At 41.0% G+C, this 17,917-nt stretch overlaps 2 protein-coding genes across 20 annotated transcripts in view; both read right to left on the bottom strand.

Moving 5' to 3' along the window:
* Positions 1-2,273: 2,273 nt before the first annotated feature.
* Positions 2,274-3,630, bottom strand: fgfbp1a (fibroblast growth factor binding protein 1a). Of its 2 annotated transcripts, none has more exons than XM_003970671.3 (2): positions 3,545-3,630; positions 2,274-3,099 (listed from the first exon to the last, which is right to left on the bottom strand). In XM_003970671.3, exon 2 carries the CDS (start codon positions 3,078-3,080, stop codon positions 2,457-2,459), a length of 624 nt encoding a protein of 207 aa, XP_003970720.1. In that variant the 5' UTR covers positions 3,081-3,099; positions 3,545-3,630; the 3' UTR covers positions 2,274-2,456. The 2 variants fall into 2 exon arrangements, with proteins under 2 accessions (XP_003970720.1, XP_029703108.1); XM_029847248.1 differs by having other exon boundaries at positions 2,274-3,023; positions 3,545-3,616.
* Positions 3,631-4,298: 668 nt separating this feature from the next.
* Positions 4,299-17,917, bottom strand: part of prom1a (prominin 1a) — a 38,141-nt gene continuing 24,522 nt past the window's right edge. For 2 of the 18 annotated variants that reach the window (XM_029846825.1, XM_029846830.1), the window contains 26 exons: positions 17,533-17,653; positions 17,285-17,348; positions 16,905-16,994; positions 16,446-16,469; positions 15,159-15,388; positions 14,839-14,913; positions 14,680-14,743; positions 14,408-14,567; positions 14,012-14,164; positions 13,683-13,806; positions 13,398-13,501; positions 13,052-13,136; positions 12,735-12,881; positions 12,318-12,389; positions 11,923-12,015; positions 11,164-11,181; positions 10,622-10,675; positions 10,454-10,534; positions 10,309-10,377; positions 10,049-10,138; positions 9,738-9,853; positions 9,172-9,195; positions 8,706-8,774; positions 7,019-7,331; positions 6,664-6,690; positions 4,299-6,206 (listed from right to left, as the gene is read on the bottom strand). In XM_029846825.1, the coding sequence (XP_029702685.1) occupies positions 7,262-7,331; positions 8,706-8,774; positions 9,172-9,195; positions 9,738-9,853; positions 10,049-10,138; positions 10,309-10,377; positions 10,454-10,534; positions 10,622-10,675; positions 11,164-11,181; positions 11,923-12,015; positions 12,318-12,389; positions 12,735-12,881; positions 13,052-13,136; positions 13,398-13,501; positions 13,683-13,806; positions 14,012-14,164; positions 14,408-14,567; positions 14,680-14,743; positions 14,839-14,913; positions 15,159-15,388; positions 16,446-16,469; positions 16,905-16,994; positions 17,285-17,348; positions 17,533-17,653 (2,197 nt within the window). In that variant the 3' untranslated portion in view covers positions 4,299-6,206; positions 6,664-6,690; positions 7,019-7,261. 18 annotated transcript variants of the gene reach the window in all.

Below are 17,917 nucleotides of genomic sequence, written 5' to 3'. Positions count from 1 at the left end.
GGTTTTACGCTCTCTAATTTTGGGGGCCCATCTTATGTGTCCCATATATGACAAGAAATTTACTTTGACTTTAAGTCCCCTCCCAAAAAAATTTGCAAAATAGGGAGTGTCGTTGTCCTAAAGGAATCCAGTGCACAGCAGTAAAACTAAATGAATAAACTATGAATCAAATGCTAAATACAGGGCAAAAAGAAAAGCACTTTAGTCCCAAGTGTCATTTAAATAGCCTTGATGTTGTCCAGATCTGGCTCGGTGCGTTCTGTTTACAGCAAATCCACAGTGATCTAAAAAGAATGTTAATCAGAGACAAAAGCACTTTTGCGTGTTTCCAGAGCCTGACGCATGCGTCCAAATGGTACCATGCGCAGCACAATTTGTATTAATCTTCATTATCCAAGTGTTCATTTGGGATATTAAACACATCATTGCATAACGTCACTTCTCGATATCTGCATGTGCAGATCTTCAGCAGTAGGAATGACTCAGCGCTCTTGTGGCGTTGGCTGGCGAGTGCTGTCAGAAGTCGCTTCTGTTCTGAGCCTTTTCCCTGTGCTGCAAAATGTTTACAATTTAAATTCATTTAAATGAAAATTTAAGCATTCCTATTAGCATAGATTTAATGCTGGGTTTAGCAAAGAATAAGAAATTAAATTGAGACGATATGTCACCCCTGTAATGATTTGATTTAACTGCTAACATTTGCATTCCGCACCCTGAGCTTGGACCAACTGGCTGGAAAATTATGGGCCTTGTTTCACACTAACGATCGGGTTTTTTGTGACAATTCATTATTTCAATTTACTGTAATCTTGGCCCAGAATAGGTCAAAGAGGTCTATAAACCCAGTCACACACATCAAATACCACACACACACACACACACACACACACACACACACACACACACACACACTTAAATCTTATTAGAGGGAGTAGTGTGTGTATAAATGTGTGTAAAAGCCCACCTTTTCTCAGCCAATCAGGAGCCAGTAAAGTCAGGCCACTGGTAAATCCACTGTGGGACCGAGACTTTGGTCCGAGACGTAAAGGCTGCAGGATAGGGATCAATATGACCATCCAGAAAACATCATCAGGTACCTGCTCACAAAAAGTGTGTTTAGTACAAAAGAGTTTTACCATCTGTCTCCCGCCAGTGACAGGATAAGACATTGTCCTGTGTCATTTTAGTGTTTTTACAGGACAGTATTTACATCCTACCTTAGACTTCCAAAAATATTTGATATATAATCAGGAACAGTTATTTTCAAATCACAATGCTGAGCTTCATTCAGTCCTTTATGCTTCTGTATGTTTGTATGTCCTATATGCACATTAGGAGAAACCATTGTGTTGGCATTTGTCAGTATGTGGGACACTGTTAGTTATATAAGTCACAGTGCAGAAAACATTTTTTTAAATACTTCCATCCATGCAAGGACACTGCAATTCAATAGTGACACACTTCCTATTCTGAGTGAGCAGCAGGGGGTCACTCAGGTGGCTGCTAAAAAGCATCCGTGCACACAGAAAAGTACCTGAGTGGAATTTCATTGACAACAAATGCTCTTTTTTCCTCCCCCATCTGATGCATTAAATCCGGATGAGAGCATTTTGAACACTGCTGGTGGCCATTAGCTCATTCCAGCAAATTACTCACACTTAAAGCATGAAAAAATGCATTGTTTTATTTATGGAAATGATATATGTATATATATACTGTATATATATATAGAGAGAGAGAGAGCTCCTCCTGCAATTTTGGGAAGACCATCTAATTTTCTATTTATTCGCAAGGCTTCGTCTGCCTCATCTGCCACGACGACGCGTCCCCTGTGGCCTGAAATGCAACCTGCTGGGAGAGTGAAAAATGACAGATATCAGCTGTTGAAGATGAAAAATGAGCCATCCAATCACAGATTGGCCCGGAGCAGCCCCGGACTGGAACGGCTCTCGCTGGAGAAAGTTGCAGTTTTATGCATTGGAAAGAAAACAGTTCTGAAATTGTGACAATAATGAAGAAATCTTTTCCTCCAAGACACTTCATACTAATCACAAGTCGTTCTAGTCTTTTGCTGGATGACCACGTGATGTTTGAACCATTCCATGATGTCTTAAGGACTCATGGGTGCCAAAATATACACACTAGTGTTTGTAGCGCGTCACACATGCACGTTCACACGGGCTGGATTACTGTGTCAATACCCAACATGCTCAAACTGCTCAGTTCTCAGCTGAACCTTTGTTTGGAAATGACAACATGAAGCAATAAATTCATGTGTTTACTGTTGAGATCTTTTTAATTTTCAGTAAATTATACAGGAAAAAGCTTTTATCAGAGTGAAAGGGAGAAAAAGTTAAAACTACATCTGGTGTATTTCTACACCTGCTTGATGTGAATAGATCTTTTCATAAAAGTGCCGACACGAGTACATGAGAGTTCTTTAGTCTTTTCCTGTCTCAACAGTCAGAATCCTGCACCATAGTGAAGAAAAAGAGACAAACGCTGGACCAGGAGTTGCTGCAGTACTCCTCTGCTCTCTTCATGTTATCATCTTGACAGGATTTGACAGCTCTGGGTTCAGGCTGAGTGGGAGGAGGAGGGGTGCTGGTCTTTTCCTGGACATGGCTGAGCCTGAAATGAGCGTCTTTGGCAGCTCTTCGGCACAGACCTGCCTTGATTGGCACGTTGCTCTCCTGACACAAGCTCTGCTGTTTCTTCAGGGCTCGGGCCATTTGTTTCCAGTACAGTTCAGCTTTGGAGGAGTACTGGGGGCAAATGGACGGCCTGGCGTTGTACTCACAGCTGAACCTGCTGACACCTTTCTGACAGGTGACTCTAAGGGTCAGGAGGTCATTCCCTGTCACTGACCAGGTACACTCTGATTTGTCAGTGGTCACCAGTTTGCCTTTCAGTCGTGCAGGGGCAGGTTTGGGTTGAGGGCCCATGTTTTGGACGGGTTTGTCCTTGTTTTGACCCCTGCTTCCCTTCTTTCCATGGGTCTTCTGACAGCTGCTCAACACTAGCTGATGGGAAACACAAGCCAGTGCCAGCAGGAGGCTGATATTGGTGAGGACAGCCATAAAATCAGCAGAACACACGCTGCAAGAGGACAAGTCCACAGATTAAAGAACTAACTCTTTTACTCCCTTTCTCAAAAGGAATTGGTGTCATTTCCAAAAGACTTATTTATTCAAATAGTTCTTTTTCAGAAGAATTCTATGCCATTCATGAGGGCATTAAGAAAAATTATGAGACAGCATGGCTCAGAAAAGAAACACAGATGAAGGATAAAATAAGTTATTCAGCATTAAAAGAAATCCAGTCAGAAAGTCCTGAGACGTGTGAACGAATGGCCATCCAATATAATATAGTAGCAGAGAAAATTGAATTTAAATTCAAAATAGAGCCTGGAAGACCAGTGGGAATTTATAGAGTACTATACTGAAATACAAGGAAAACAAAGAACATATGATTTGATATTCCATAAAGAAGTCACAGTAGGTTCGAGATACCTGCGCAGATGTAAAATTGATGAGGAACTTACCTGAAGTTCTCAGGAAAAACTTCAGTGCTGCTGCCAGAGTGCCAAGTGTTCTTTGCCTGCAGCTATGCTGTGCTGCGCACACGCACGCGCACGCGCACGCGCACATACAGGCTTTACGTCAGTAAGAGCTGGGTTTAAAGGGATTTGGGTTTATGCCTTTTTAGTGTTTTTAAACATAAAACTGAACAAAATACAAAAATACCACCGCTTATATACCTAAACATGCTACATATCTATACATATACATATAACATGATACATATCAAGAGCATAAATGTGCTAAGCCTATATATATTAGATTTATGTTAATAATATACAGTTTAAATCTGGATCCTTTTAGAATGTAGTTTTAATGGATCTATTTTCAAGCTTTTGAAACCTTTACTGGACCATCTGTGGGCTAAAGATAAAATTATTCAAATATCTTGAACGAGCCAGATGGAATTGGCTCAACCGATTGTGGCTGATGGTGTGTTTAATTTATACAACAGCGACACCTATAGGTTTAATCTGGTACAGCCAAACATCGATTTCCACCGTGTGACGGAATGAAGTGGTGCGTGGCGGTCCACTGCAGCAGCCATTTATTACATTTTAAAGCACCAAATAACCAAATGTTCTATGTTTCTGCTCATTTCACCTGGCCCCCTGAAGCCTTTAAACTCTTGCTCTGTTTATAAAAGCAGCTCAAACTGCATCAGAAGGATGTATTTCTATGTGGATTATCCGTAAAAATAATAACCAGCAATTAGAATCCATTCCATTTCAAACTTTTATTCACATTTTATACACTTATTTTTTTTATTTTTTTTACCAGCACATCAAAAGCTTGGAGGCTCCATCTGTGCTCAAATTTGGATGATTCAAACCAGTTATCGGCCTGTGCTGACAGCAGACATCTGGGGTTTGGACAAACCACTGAGCACTTAAAATCAACCAGTTTTTCATATTCAGACTAGCAGGAAGAAATCCTGTGAGAGTTCTGAAGATGCAAACTCATCACATCATTAAAATGTCCACCTCGAAAAGAGCTATTTAAAACTGAAGAATTGGCACGATTTATTATTTGAAATGTATCTTGATATTGTACATCATCCAGCAATTATACTACATTTACACAAACTGTATATAACATCGTGCATATTGGGCCTTAAAGTCTTATTGGTATTTCCTTTTTAATAGATGTTTGGGCCGAATAGTAATCTTTCAGTAGCTGTAAACCTCCTACTACAGCTGAATAAGAAAGGTAAGGTGGACATTTTGCATCTGACACCATCAAGAGCATAAAGTATGGTTCTGCTTCTACATAGAACTTCATTTGATTGACAGCACACCTTTGTCTTACGATGGATTGTTGCTACGCTGACAGCAGCTGCAAATCTAACCTGTAAACGCAGAGCAGAGGTGGGATATCTACAGCGGCATCCTCATGTTAGTGACACGTTTCTGCACATTTCTCAGCCAACATAAACAGCAAAAAAATTTAAAAAAGCTACTGAATACATTCACTTGTTTAGTTGTTTTAAAATGTATCCATAGGCTACTGTGGGGAAATTTTAAAAAAGCAGAAAGAGAGGGCGAAATAATCATCTAAAGCACTAAAAACCTGAAAACTACAGTGATGAAAACTTAAAAAAAGAGAAAATAATAATTTGGCTTGAGAAAATGTTTCTCCATTTTAGCTCTATGAAAGAAAAAGAGTTGGGTTTTTTTTAGTGAAAATGCAATGAAAGAATAACGTGGACGCCACATCTATTGGACTGGAATGTTGTGATTTTAGCCTGTGAATTGAAGGGAAAATCCACCTGTTGCACTCACACGTGCTGCTCATGTAGCATTTGGGGATACATTCTTAGACTTTCTTCAAGGAAGAAAGGAATTTAGTTAAATTAATGATGAAAGAAACTTTTACTGCTGTTAAGAAGTGGAACTGTAACCTGCTTAATTTTAAGAGTATTGTAGCTTAAATCTCATCTGGCTTGATATGTTCACTCATATAGACTAAAGTATAGATATTTAAGATGGAAATCTAACAAAAAAGACACAGAAAAAAGCTCATATTCCAACCTAAATGATGATGTGTAACAGCTGGATTTTCCCTTTAATAAATGAAGTCAGTTTGTCCAAATATCAGGATAACAACTACATCTAAAAGGCAACCAGACATTAGCATTTCCCCCAAATCCAGTAAACTCCTGGATGTTCTGTAGTATTGTAAACATGTTTTAAAGTCTACGTAAAGTCATGCTAACGTTATTCATATTAACCATTTAGCCACTCAGCTCAAGAATCCGGTTCGACCCACGTGTTGAATGTGATGCAACCATCCAAAGTGCAGGAGGAGGAGCTCGCCGTTGCACACGTGCCATAAAAGTCTTTTCCCAACATAAAGGAAAAATACCCAGGCCTCACAATTATTGTGGTTTCCTCCTGGTTCTGAACCAGTAAACGCAGACACGGTGCTCCGTGAAGCAGTAAAAGACGAGCGTGGCTCAGATTGATGCTGAGAGCGAGACGATGGACTGAAGTCTGTGATCCACCTGTTTGATGAGGTCGAGTCGATCCAAGATTAAAAAGTAAATGTGCGGTTTGGTTTCATTCCAGTGAGAGAAGACCATCTCTTTTTAAAAATTTCTCCTGTCCCAGTCAGCAAAAGAACAGCCTAAAGATGAAAGGAAAGGTGGTTTTAAAAAACCAAACTGTGATAGAAACATGCAGACCGGTGCATGATTATCATCAAACTGGTTTTGTCAACTCTTCCGGGCGCTACCTGTTCCCTCCGCTCACCTACTCTGATCCTTTAATAATAACTATCTGATCATTGTCACTTGGTGCTAAAAGCCAGATTGAATTAAAGGGGAGCCAGAATGTCATTATCGGTGACCAACCATGCTCCTTATACCAACGAATTTTCCATTTTCCCACCCTTTTTTTGGTCTTTGTTGAAGAAAATTAGATTTTCGCACTCCAATTCAGGTGTAAATTACCTCCTAAATGGCCAGGGAGGTCCTGGATCATTGCATGCTACACTATTGATCTGGGATCCTCAGCCTATTCTGCCCGTGATTTAACGCTATCTGGTGCGGCTAAATCTAGAAAATAAAACCAAAGAAACTTACTGTGTTGTATTTTAGTTTTCCAGGGCACTAAAGAGGTAAAAAAAAACACATTAGATTTAATTATGGTTTATGGACTAACTTGATGACATTGAATCTAAATTCTATGAACAAGCTACACAAATAATCCGATAAAAAGGTGAAAGCGTGTCAAAACATGAGCTAAATACTGTATTCCTGATGTTGTCTATAAAATTATGCAACGGTTAATAAACATCCAATTTGACAAAACCACGGAACGAGTACACCCAGCATCTCTCCTCTAGGGCGCACTGACTAAGCAGTCACAAGGAGTCACACATAAATATCATGATGACATTTATGGCTCATCAGTGTTTCCAAAATAAACAGTTCTCACCATGATGGTTTTCCTGCAAAGTCACTGTGAGCAGAAAAGCACTAAAACAAGCTGTAAAGAAGCGTTAGAGGGTTTAGTTAGAGGAGGAAAGGCGGCAAAATACAGCAGGTGGACGGGCAGAACGAGAAAATGGCCGCTGTGTAGAAAGAAGGTTAAAGATTGGAGGTCAAATTAGAAATAGCGGGACAGAGCTTGTCGGGTTTCCAGTACCTTTCAGGAGCCATAACAAGAGCCGGCTCTCTGTCACCAATCGATGTGCCTCGGGGGAGCCGAGGCCCGGGGGAACCTGTTCATAGTGTCATACGTAGGAATGCTACAAGCACACATACCAGGGCCCAGAATTAACAGCAAAATACAGGTGGATCTCAATATAACTGTTAAAAAGTAAATAGCAGCTCCTTCTGTGACAGCAAAGAAGAGTGTTTCATAAGAAAGAGAGCAAGACAGCTTTGAAAACATCCACACCTGAACTGCACAGCACGTTAAAGAACCAGTTTAGGTCCTCTCAGTCAGTGTTGTCAACACAGGTAACGCACGAGTACTCAAGTGAGGCTGAAACGTTTTGAGCGCCCCCTGGCGGACGGTTGTGGTGAAAGCCCGAGTAAAAAGCAAAAGAAATCCTTCCCAAGGAATTATTTTTAGGTATTGGCAGCTCCGTGCACTCATTATGGTCAGTGAGGATTAGAAAATGTTTCTGGCTTCACTTTTGTACAATAACAATTCACAACGGCTTTCATTTTAAATTTTGGTCATTTTACCTAGTTTTTAAATAAGTGATTCTGACTTCTAGCGCTAAAATCATTGTATATTAATGCATTTTTTGGTGCTATCATTTTTAGGAAAAAAATAATTAGGAGGTTTAACACATTATTTATAATGAAACTGAACAGATTCAAACATTTGAAACGTGGGTAGTAATTAAGCCCAGCAGTGTGCAGTAATTTAGCTGTTTTGCTCTCTTCTTTGATGCCCATCCAGGGCAAGACCACACAATTTAAATAAAACATGCGGGTTAGACTTTTTGTTAGATGAGAAACAAATGAAGAAGCAGCATTCCGGCATCCCAACAACGTTTAACATGCTTGCCTCTCTCTGAACAAAATGATCAGGTGTACATTCATTGGACTTTGGCTGAATCTAAATAAGAAGAAAGAAGAGGTTTTGTTTTTCATTCCAGCACACATCGGCATGCGTTGTGTTAGTCAGATGCCCGTTGAAAACATAGAATAGAATGTTTTATTATGCACGTGTGAGAAGTAATGGTAGCAAAGCTTTGATAAAACACGAGCAGACCAGAAGTGACGGCAACCTTGCTGACAAAAACAAGCTAATCTGATAGTAGCACACACTTTGAGACTTTTCCTATGAATGTGGGTTTTTTTTACATGACAATTCTAATCCACAAGGGAATGAGACTTCCAGCAACATGAGGGAGGAAATTACCAAACACTTCACTGATAATTCCATTTTTTTGGTCTGTATTTTACACTCACATAGAAAGTCTTGTAGTTAAGTCATTTCCAATAAAAGCTACCATTACTTTTCAGCAGTCAGATACCTTCCTATTTCCCTGGTTACATTATTTTCATGTCATGCAAATTGCCCCCTCCCTGGTTAAAGTTTCCACCACTTGAAGCATGCCTCCACCTCCCCCAGCATGCAAAAACAGAAGGTTTGTAATGTTTACCTTGTCATCAAAGGATCTGGGATAACCTGTGAGCGCTCACTATGATAACCATTATTATCAATTTCCATACTGGAAACAAAATGTTGTATAAAAAGGATGAATAATGAGTTACATGAGAGACACAGCATGCTGAGCAAATGTCTGAAATAAAAAGGCTCTTATTTGTAGTAAAGCTTTCTTTTTTGTTATGAATGTTAGGAGATGGGTGGTTGATGTTATTTACACTATCGCTTATAAAAACAGGTGGATTTTAAGGTGATGATTGCAAGAGCCCTTCGTGAAAGGTAAGGGACACTTTTCAAAGGTAGCGCACGACAAGAAGCCAAACAATCCACCCAGAAGAGCAAAATCCAAGCGTAGAAATGTAAATCAGCACCAAGAATTTAGTAAACAGTTCTATGTACAAGATCCAGAGAAAGAGCACAGAGTGAGCGAACAGGACAAGGAGGTGGGAAGAACGTCTTACGTTTTCATGGGAACTGTCTCAATGCTATAAAGGTACACAAAAAAGAACATGTTACTGAAAGGTTGAGCGACAGAAATGCACCAGGACGTGGGCAACCCAGAGCGGATCAGATGGCGATGGAAGCCGCAGATAGACACAGTTGGATGAAAAGCTGCTTGACATGAGCCCAGTGATGAGGAACATGAGGTTCTCAACAAAGAAACGCATCAATGCTTCTTTGTAAAGTGCCAAGTGCTCGACCGAGAGGAATGAGACAAAAGATGAGGATCGCGGGAGATGGAAATTGTAGAAATGGTTATCACAAAGTAAAATGCCAAGTTCCAGACACAGAGGAACTACACAGAAGAGAGAGGGGGGGAGAAAATAAACACAACAGAGCAAAACTACAGCAAGACTACGTAAAACTCACAACATTAACATGAACGTCAGAAAATTAATGATTTGCAACTAAGATGAGAGAAGGAAGTCCTGCAACCACTGACATTGTAAAATGAGGAAACCTTTTTTTAAGGTGAATGAAATCTAAAAATAAAAGGCAGGAGGGAAGAACAAGCAGGGTCACTCACTCGTCGTAAACATCCTCCGTCTCCATCCTGCGGTAGAACTTGGCTAGTTTCACTGCTAAGATGATGCTTGGGAGCAGTAAAAGGGTGCTGCAGCCCAGACCCATCCAGAACGTGTTCTGTGAGGGGAACAAAAGCCCGTTTATCAACCTTAATACTACATTAAAGGTCTGTGATGCAATTTTCCCAGCCACAGAACCGGAAAAAATGAAACCTAATTAATGAACCTAGTCTAGACTGTATCACCGCTCATTTAAAACATCCTGCTGCCTGCTCCAGTTGCCTGTTTTATCCCGCCTTTCTTGCTTAATTACCATGGAATCCACCAAAAAGCTGCAGGTGACGATTTCTACCGTGTCGATCATGTTGCTGAAGGGTTTACATGGTGCAACCTCCATGGCCAGCTGCACACAACAAAACCAAACAGTTACTTAGAACATTAATGCTGTTTCAGGAAAACACAACATCCTCTTTATTTTATATTTCACTTTAAAATGCAGCAATGAGGTTTCCACTAACATATCCTTTAAATCCAATAAGAACGACTAGAACCACAGCCCGAGTTGATACTTACAGCTGTTTTGACCCACTCTATATATTGATGGAAGTAGCCAACAATGGTGGCTGTAAATTTAGCAGTTTCCTGTGATAGACGAAGGCAGCGTCAGTAACAGGTACTTTACCATTTAAGAACACAGACAAAGAGAGCGGCGCTTTACCTGATTGATTAGGTGTGTTGCATTGTGGGAGATGAGATATTGGGCAGCTTCGATGGCTTCAATAACAGCCAAAACTTTGTTCTGGAGTGAGGAAAAATGTGAAGGAAAAAGAGGATTAAGCTTAGATGTCTGACTGGATTTCAGATTGACCTGGTTTGGTGGACTTACTGGCAGGTCTGAGGCCGTTCTCTCCAAGTACCTCATACTTTGGTTCAACGCACTCTTTAAAGGGACAGAAGGAGCCCAAATTAGCATTGAAAATGATGGCAGATGCAGACAGATTTCACACCAATACGGGACAGATGGCAGGACAAACAAAACTGGCACTGGAAGGATATTCTGCAGGCATGCTGAGGGGTTGTTCCAAAACTCAATATCCACGGACATTCATCATGCAATGACGGAAAAGTTGCTCCTTTTGTTCCCAAATGTGGATATTTTGCAATATTTTGGTACAAAACCCTTCATATTTAACAAATGCTATAAAGAACGGCAACTGCGTCCTTCTGAGACCTTTTCTATATGTGCATACATGTCCTCATGTGAGGACCCAGGGTCTCAGGAGGATTATGTAAATGCATATCAAGTACAACCACATAAACATAAACTAGATAAAGTACATTGTACCCACCCAAATAGTAATATTTCAGGTTTAAATCTCTCTAAATATTTGAGATAATGGATAGGGACACAGACATATCTCTGCTTACCCTTGCTTTAACATATTTCTTGAGTAAAAAATAAAGAAGGAAAAGAAAAATAAAAAGCTGTTGTTAAGGCTGCGATCAGACCGCCGGCTGCAGTGGCAAGTAGCTGTGAATCACTGGTTTTATTCTAAAGAAAGGTATTCTATTTGACAAACAATAGAAAACGGAATATTTAATTTGCTTGTTGTGTAGTCAAGGAAGAAAACAAATTCTTTAACATGTCAGTTAATCCCACTTAGTACAGCAGGGATGGGAATAAGCAGATATACGACGACGTGACAACATTTTAAGGCACAGAGCTAAAGGAGCACATCTTAAATATACAATTAGATCGGTAGATTTAGTCCCTTTAAGATAAACACTTTCTTCTTTACACAACAGTTAATAAAAGAACATTAAGGGAAATTTAATCACCAGTTGATTGGTCGGACAGGAAAAAAGTGGCGAGAACGGGAAAGACTTTACAACATTTGCTAGAAAATTAAAACTAAAGCACACATTCCCCTTAAACAGAAAGCATCTTTCAGCATCCCCCTAGACTGCATTAGGCTACGGGCTTCTGCGTTTGGGCTCTACACCAAAGCAAAATGTGAAAACAGTGTCACGTCAGTTCATGTTTCCCAAGCTAAGACTAACTGAAAATAGTCTTCAAATCACCGAAACTGGCCGGGCAAAAAACCTGCAGATTAAATCTTAAAATCTCAAGTTCGGTCAGGCGTGAACATCAGAGCGACTGAGATCAGAGACAGAGAGGAGCATTACCATGGCCTGCTCCATGGGGATGATCTGCTGACTGTGGATCTGCCGCAGAGTGCCAGCGTGACCTTTCAGGGCCATCTGCAGACCACCTCTGGGCTGAAACACACACACACACACACACACACACACACACACACACACACACACACACAGGAAGTTCAACCTAAAGACATTATACAGTATGAGGCATGAATCTCATTCATAAACGGCTTTTATGCTGCCTGTTTGGCAACTGAAACTATAAAACTGCTAAAGTTCAAAGCAACACCAAGCCAGGACAGCAAAATGCTTCAACAGCATCGACAGTTTTTAATCCATCAGGTGCGTCATTTGCATGTGTAAAGCTGTAAAAGTCTACTCGAAATGTTTCATGAGCACGAGCATTTGAATAGGTTTACCATGAGGTCGGTCTGAGCCTCCAACTCTCTGGCAAAAGACAGCAGATCCACCACAGTGACTCCTTTGTTGACCTGAAGATACAAAAAAGAGATTTCCATTGACACATGGAAACATCTCATGTATCCCAAAAAATACTGGAACACCCATTATCATCAAATGTGTATCAATTAAATAACAACATTCTCATTATTAATTGTTCCTGTTTGAAGGATATAATATTGTTTTGGATGAGACATAGGCATGGTCACCTGCTTCAGGGATGGCTTAATTTAATATTCCTAACCTTTCACTTTGTACATTTGAATATGGTTCTATTTCTAAACTATGATAAGATTTTAGGCCATAAAAGAGGAGAACGCCACAGAACATTTGAGATTTAAGGTGTTCTGTCCTTTGCTAGCGGGTATTTGAATCACCTCTTCCAGGTAGTCGGCGTAGTTGATTTCCAAAAGTCCTGCTTCTGAGAAATCCAGCAGGTTCTGCTTCCCTTCTGCCTCCAACAGGATTATTCCCCTCAGGTCTATCTTGACACTGTTCAGTCGAGCCACCACATCTTTTGTAAACTTGTGGGGGGGGGGGGTATAATCATGTTTTAATGAGGTGCAGAAACAAATACAATACAAGCTGGTTGACTGAATGTTATGTTAAAATAGACAATAATTGCGCCAGTATATAGAGAAACGATAGCTTTAGCATGTTAGCAGACATACAGTTGCACTGCGAGGATACTGACCATTGTGATGTTCAGGAAAGAGGAGACGTTGAAGACTTTGTCCAGCCGCAGTGCAGAGTAGATGCCTCTGTTGTCTTTGCAAGTGCTAAAAAGACAGAGACGAGAGTTTCATCATGCTTTTTTGCTCGTTTTCAGTGTTCCAGTCAGAGGTGTTTTGGCAACATTCCCCACTATGGGAAGAATTAGGTCTGCTCATCACTCCATTGACGCCTGACGCGATTCCCCATCTGATAATTAACAAGAGTGAGTAGCGTGTGTGTATGCGTGTATGCACACATGTGAGAATAAGCATTATTACAACACGACTCCTGAAAGGTGCCAGAAAAATAAAATGAGTTTGCTTTGCCTGTAAAAGCTCTCGGCTGTCAGCTCCATGTCAGAGTCGTTGTACAAGTATCCCGGGATGAAGTTCTTCCAGTCTGGGTGGACCAGATACGGAGTGTCGACAACCTGCAATATCACAGAGCAGAAGGAGCAGCGATCAGTCCTCCAGGAAAACACCGATCACACTGAAGCAGAATTGAATTACTTCCCATTTCCATGACTGAAACGAGGTTTGAACTGCTGAGGGCAGCAGGATGCTGATGAATGGTGCGGGTAATTCCATTAAAATTGTGGTTTAACGACTTGCCTTGAAGACCTCTTTAGTGTGGAAGGGCTCACACACGAGCTTCTCCATGTTTCCTCCAGCCAGGAAGATGATGGTCACCAGTCCCATCAGCACCCAGGAGAAGATGAAGCTGATCCCAACCCCACTGTGGAGAACAGACACACTCTTAGGCCAAATGAGATCGTAGACTGAAGTGCTTTGAGTCCAAAGTGGAATCGATCCCAGTTTGGTCACTGTGGATCCAGATACGGAGCCTGAGATGAGCATCATCATTAGGCGAGCACCAGCAGAAGTGAGATCAGAGATATCTATTCTTTCTTTTCCAGTTTGAATTCAGGCAGAAGACTCACGCAATCAGCATCGTTCCCCCCGTGTTCGAGATGCAGCCTCGTGTCGTGGGTGAGGCGTGCTTGTCGTAGCCCAGGGTGCCGCACAGCAGGCCCAGGTAGTTGAATGCCAGTACCAGAACCACCATGCAGCACAGAGTAATACAGCCAATCCACCTGTGAGTAAACAGTTAAGACAGCAGAGAAATCCTGCTGGACTGGGGCTAAAAATGAGACACTGAGTGTCTGAGAGACAGAACTGAGATGAGAACTTTCCTCCTCCTGCACTCTTTTAACATAAATGAATGTAGAAGTGCTATTAATATAAACCTGTCTCATAATACGGAACATGTAAAGCCAGAAATGTTACTGCACATAACTGTTTTACAGCTTTTCTCAGGATTTGGGACGTGGGTTTACCTGTAAAAGTCCATTCTGTCAATTTCAGGGTAGTGGTCCTCAATCTTGGCGTGAACATGGCTGATAAAGATGGTGAAGTTGGACAAGCAGCTCTGCACGGGGAATATTTTGGAAAAGCTGCTGATGTTTTTGCCGATGTCATCCATCAGAGTCTGCACATCTGAGTGACAGATCGTTCAATGAATCCATCAGTGTCAACAAAAGGCCAGAACACAGAACTGGGGAAGAGACGACTAAAGAAAGAGGGACGAGGTGGGTCCTTCTGAACTTACTCTCCACAACACTCCTGGTCTGTTCGGTCACCATGTGCGGTGTGTCATTCAAAGAGGAAAAGCCCTGCGGACACGGAGGACACGTTAAATCTCTCAGTTGAAATAAAAGTTCCAAGTTAAACCGGTTGAGTTAGCGATTGTTACGTGGTCCAAGCTCACCTTCTGGACAATGATGCTGAGGTCCATTTTCAATACGGCTTTCATTCTTTCTAGTTGACTGTTCACGTTTGGCAACTGAAATGTAAAAAATGAAGCATGCTAAATGATTAGCAACTCCTGCTAAACCTTCAGTGATCTGCATCAGGCATTAATAGGTGAGATCAAGCAGACGGATGTGGGGTAAACATCATTACTGGGAACCATTCAACCGCGTTAACACAGTCCGTGATTAGTTTTTCTAAAAATGCGGTTTTTACGGTTTTAAACTGCATCCACGGCTGCATCTCTGTGGCCAAATGTGCCTCGTTAAGGTTACGCACGCGTGTAAAGTTTGCACTGATCTGCAGCTGAGACAGCGACTGTCTGATGTTGCGGCACAGCTGTGCAGTGGTGGCGTCCGACTTCTCGTCGTGACAGCCGGGGTCGCTGAGGGTGCGGTTGATGCTGGTCCGGACCAGGCTCAGGTTGAAGCCGAGTTTCCCAGTTCCTTCCTGGAGGACCTCCAGACCCATGCTGGAATTCTCCAAAGCCTCCTTGGTTTCTCTCATGGCTGAATCAAATATTAAAATAGTAAAAATACCATAATTAATACAAACATTACCTTAAAATCACCCTCAGCTCTATTAAATTATATAAAAAGATGTTTGATTGTGTGCAAAAAGACCAATCATGTCGAGAAAATGTTGTTTAAAGATTTTTGTTTTGTTTCAAGGGAATTATGCAAAATTGTTAAAAGTGTAGGTGGACGACAGGAAAGACAGGGCATTTAAAATGTTTGTCAGATGAACTCAGTAGAAATACTTTCATGCATTAAATGTTCATTTGTGACACCAATAATTAGTAAGTTACATGACGAAATGAGAGCTGATTAAACAAGATCCAATGTTGCTTCAACTCAGACCTGAGCCGAGTGAATCTGAATGACATTCAGACGAGTTAGGATGGGAAAACCTACAGTTTCTACTTTTTTATTTTGGACTTGATTTAATCTTAATCTCATTTGACAGTTTTTGTCTTTACTTTGACCCAGTGTTCTTAGCTTTTCTTCTTATCAGATGAATCCCAATATGGATGCTTAAGACTGATGGAAGCTACTCGGCTCAGCCCCAGTAGGAACACAACGCACACTAATGAGTGTAAACTGCTACGTTTGGTGCACTTTAATCATCAGCACTTCTCTTTTCTGCTGGGCGACAAGTCCAGTAATGAATAATTCACGTAGTCAAACGTCTGTTTACAGCTGTATACAAACGTACGGTTGACTTGACATTGGGAGGTAAAAAGAGACATTTCCATGTTCAGGTTCAAGGGAATTTGGGCAAGATGAAGAGGTTTCACTCAATTAAAGCCGCACTAGGCAAGAATTTTTCATTTGCAATTCAAAAGAAAGGCAAATCTGTTTGTATTCAGGTGACCGCTTTAAAACATCACAGAATTCATTTGTCATTTCTCGGTTTCGCCAGTTAAATTAGACCTTGCCTTGTGCAGTTTTAACAATATTACCAGGTTATCATTCCTTGAGAAACTCAGGATCACAAAGGAGCAAATCACGGGTCAAAAGGTCAGGGGTCAAAGGGTTGTGAGTAGGTTTCCAGTCACTGTGTTACCTTTCATGGCTCTGTCGATTTTCACTTTATAGAAAAAAAAATATAAAGATAAAAAAAACAAAACAACTACTGTCAACAAGAACAAGTAATCCAATATTTCATACAGATGGATCGTAGATATGGGACTATGGGATAACTGAGAAAAGGTAACAGGGTATGATACATTTGTAGGATTCAAATGAAGGCATGTTATTTTTTAAAATAAGCATATAAGTATCTGGGGGGGGGAAAGTGATAATGTAAGCCTACTGTCATAACTTCATATCTACAGAGTAATCCACTTCTCCTACATGAGTCCAGAATGGAAAAAACCCCAACAAGAACTCTAAAGAGAGGTTTACTTGTTGGTCCATGGAAAAGACAACTATCACAATTTTACACTGTGCATTTAGCCGCCTGGAGGTTATAATGGCAACATGACCGTGTCATAACCAGAGGAAATTAAACAAATGTTGTTACCTGCAGCCATATTGAGCGCTCCGTCCAGGGCTGCATGGACCTCCTTATCCAACTGATCATGTATCCTTCCACCTAATAACGGACCTATATCTGTAGACAACTCGCCATTAGATCAACAGAAGAAAACCGCACCATATCCGACGCCTCTTTCTTTATGGCACACATTTAAAAACTGTTTTTTGCAAGTCTTTTATGCTGTCAGCATTTCTGCAGGAGCAAAATAGGGTAGACTCTCAAGGGAACAGTCATTGCAGCTATCTAGACCTAGTTATGTCAGATGTCTTTTGTGAAAACAAGTCAAAGAAAGTTAATTCAGATCATATGCAGGGGATTCTGTCCGTTTCCCTCAGTATCTGAGAGGAAGGAGCAGGTCTACTCACTATTTAGGTCATAGATGACTTTGTTCTTGGCGGTGGCGTACTGGGATATTAGGTAATCAATTTGCTGCAAACATGAAACACAACAGAGGAGAGCAGAGTTATAAACAGAAGCAGATCCCTGCAGATTCCACTCCTAAGAACATTTTTTTTGTTTCATGGTATTTTGTCAATGAGAGTGTGGGACAACAACCACGTGTCTTTGCACCCTTTTGCTACGATGTGCATAACCGGAAGAACGTCACTCTCACCATGGGTGTGTCATTAGCGAAAGTGTGCAGGTCCCTCATGTTGCTGTTGACGTATCTGCGGATGTTCTTCACCTGAGAGCTCAGATTCTGGTTGGCAGCATAGGCACACAGTACCCCAATCCTACAAAAAAAGGAAAGAATTGCAATGCTGTTAACTTTATCCCAGGAGACTGAAAAACTGGGGGTGATAACAGCTTATTAACAGTAGGGGGCGGTGTGCACGTTGCCTTTCCCTGCTCTTCCTGAGTGAACCTGTGGAGTCAGCTTCATTTCCGTGACAGCAATCAAAATAACAATTCTTCTAATTGCTATTCATCAAGACACCAGCAGTTTCTAAATGTGCATGTCAAGGTTTATTCAATTTGAAATGTTAATTCATAAATAT

Source organism: Takifugu rubripes, chromosome 14, assembly GCF_901000725.2.
Source record: "Takifugu rubripes chromosome 14, fTakRub1.2, whole genome shotgun sequence".
Classification (NCBI taxonomy): domain Eukaryota; kingdom Metazoa; phylum Chordata; class Actinopteri; order Tetraodontiformes; family Tetraodontidae; genus Takifugu; species Takifugu rubripes.
The sequence above is the reverse complement of the archived record's forward strand: the minus strand, read 5'-3'. Positions and strand labels throughout refer to the sequence as shown.

What these genes read in the sequence shown, in the direction of transcription:
- fgfbp1a (XM_003970671.3), bottom strand. Translation starts at nt 3,080, where the DNA reads ATGGCTGTCCTCACCAATATCAGCCTCCTGCTGGCACTGGCTTGTGTT.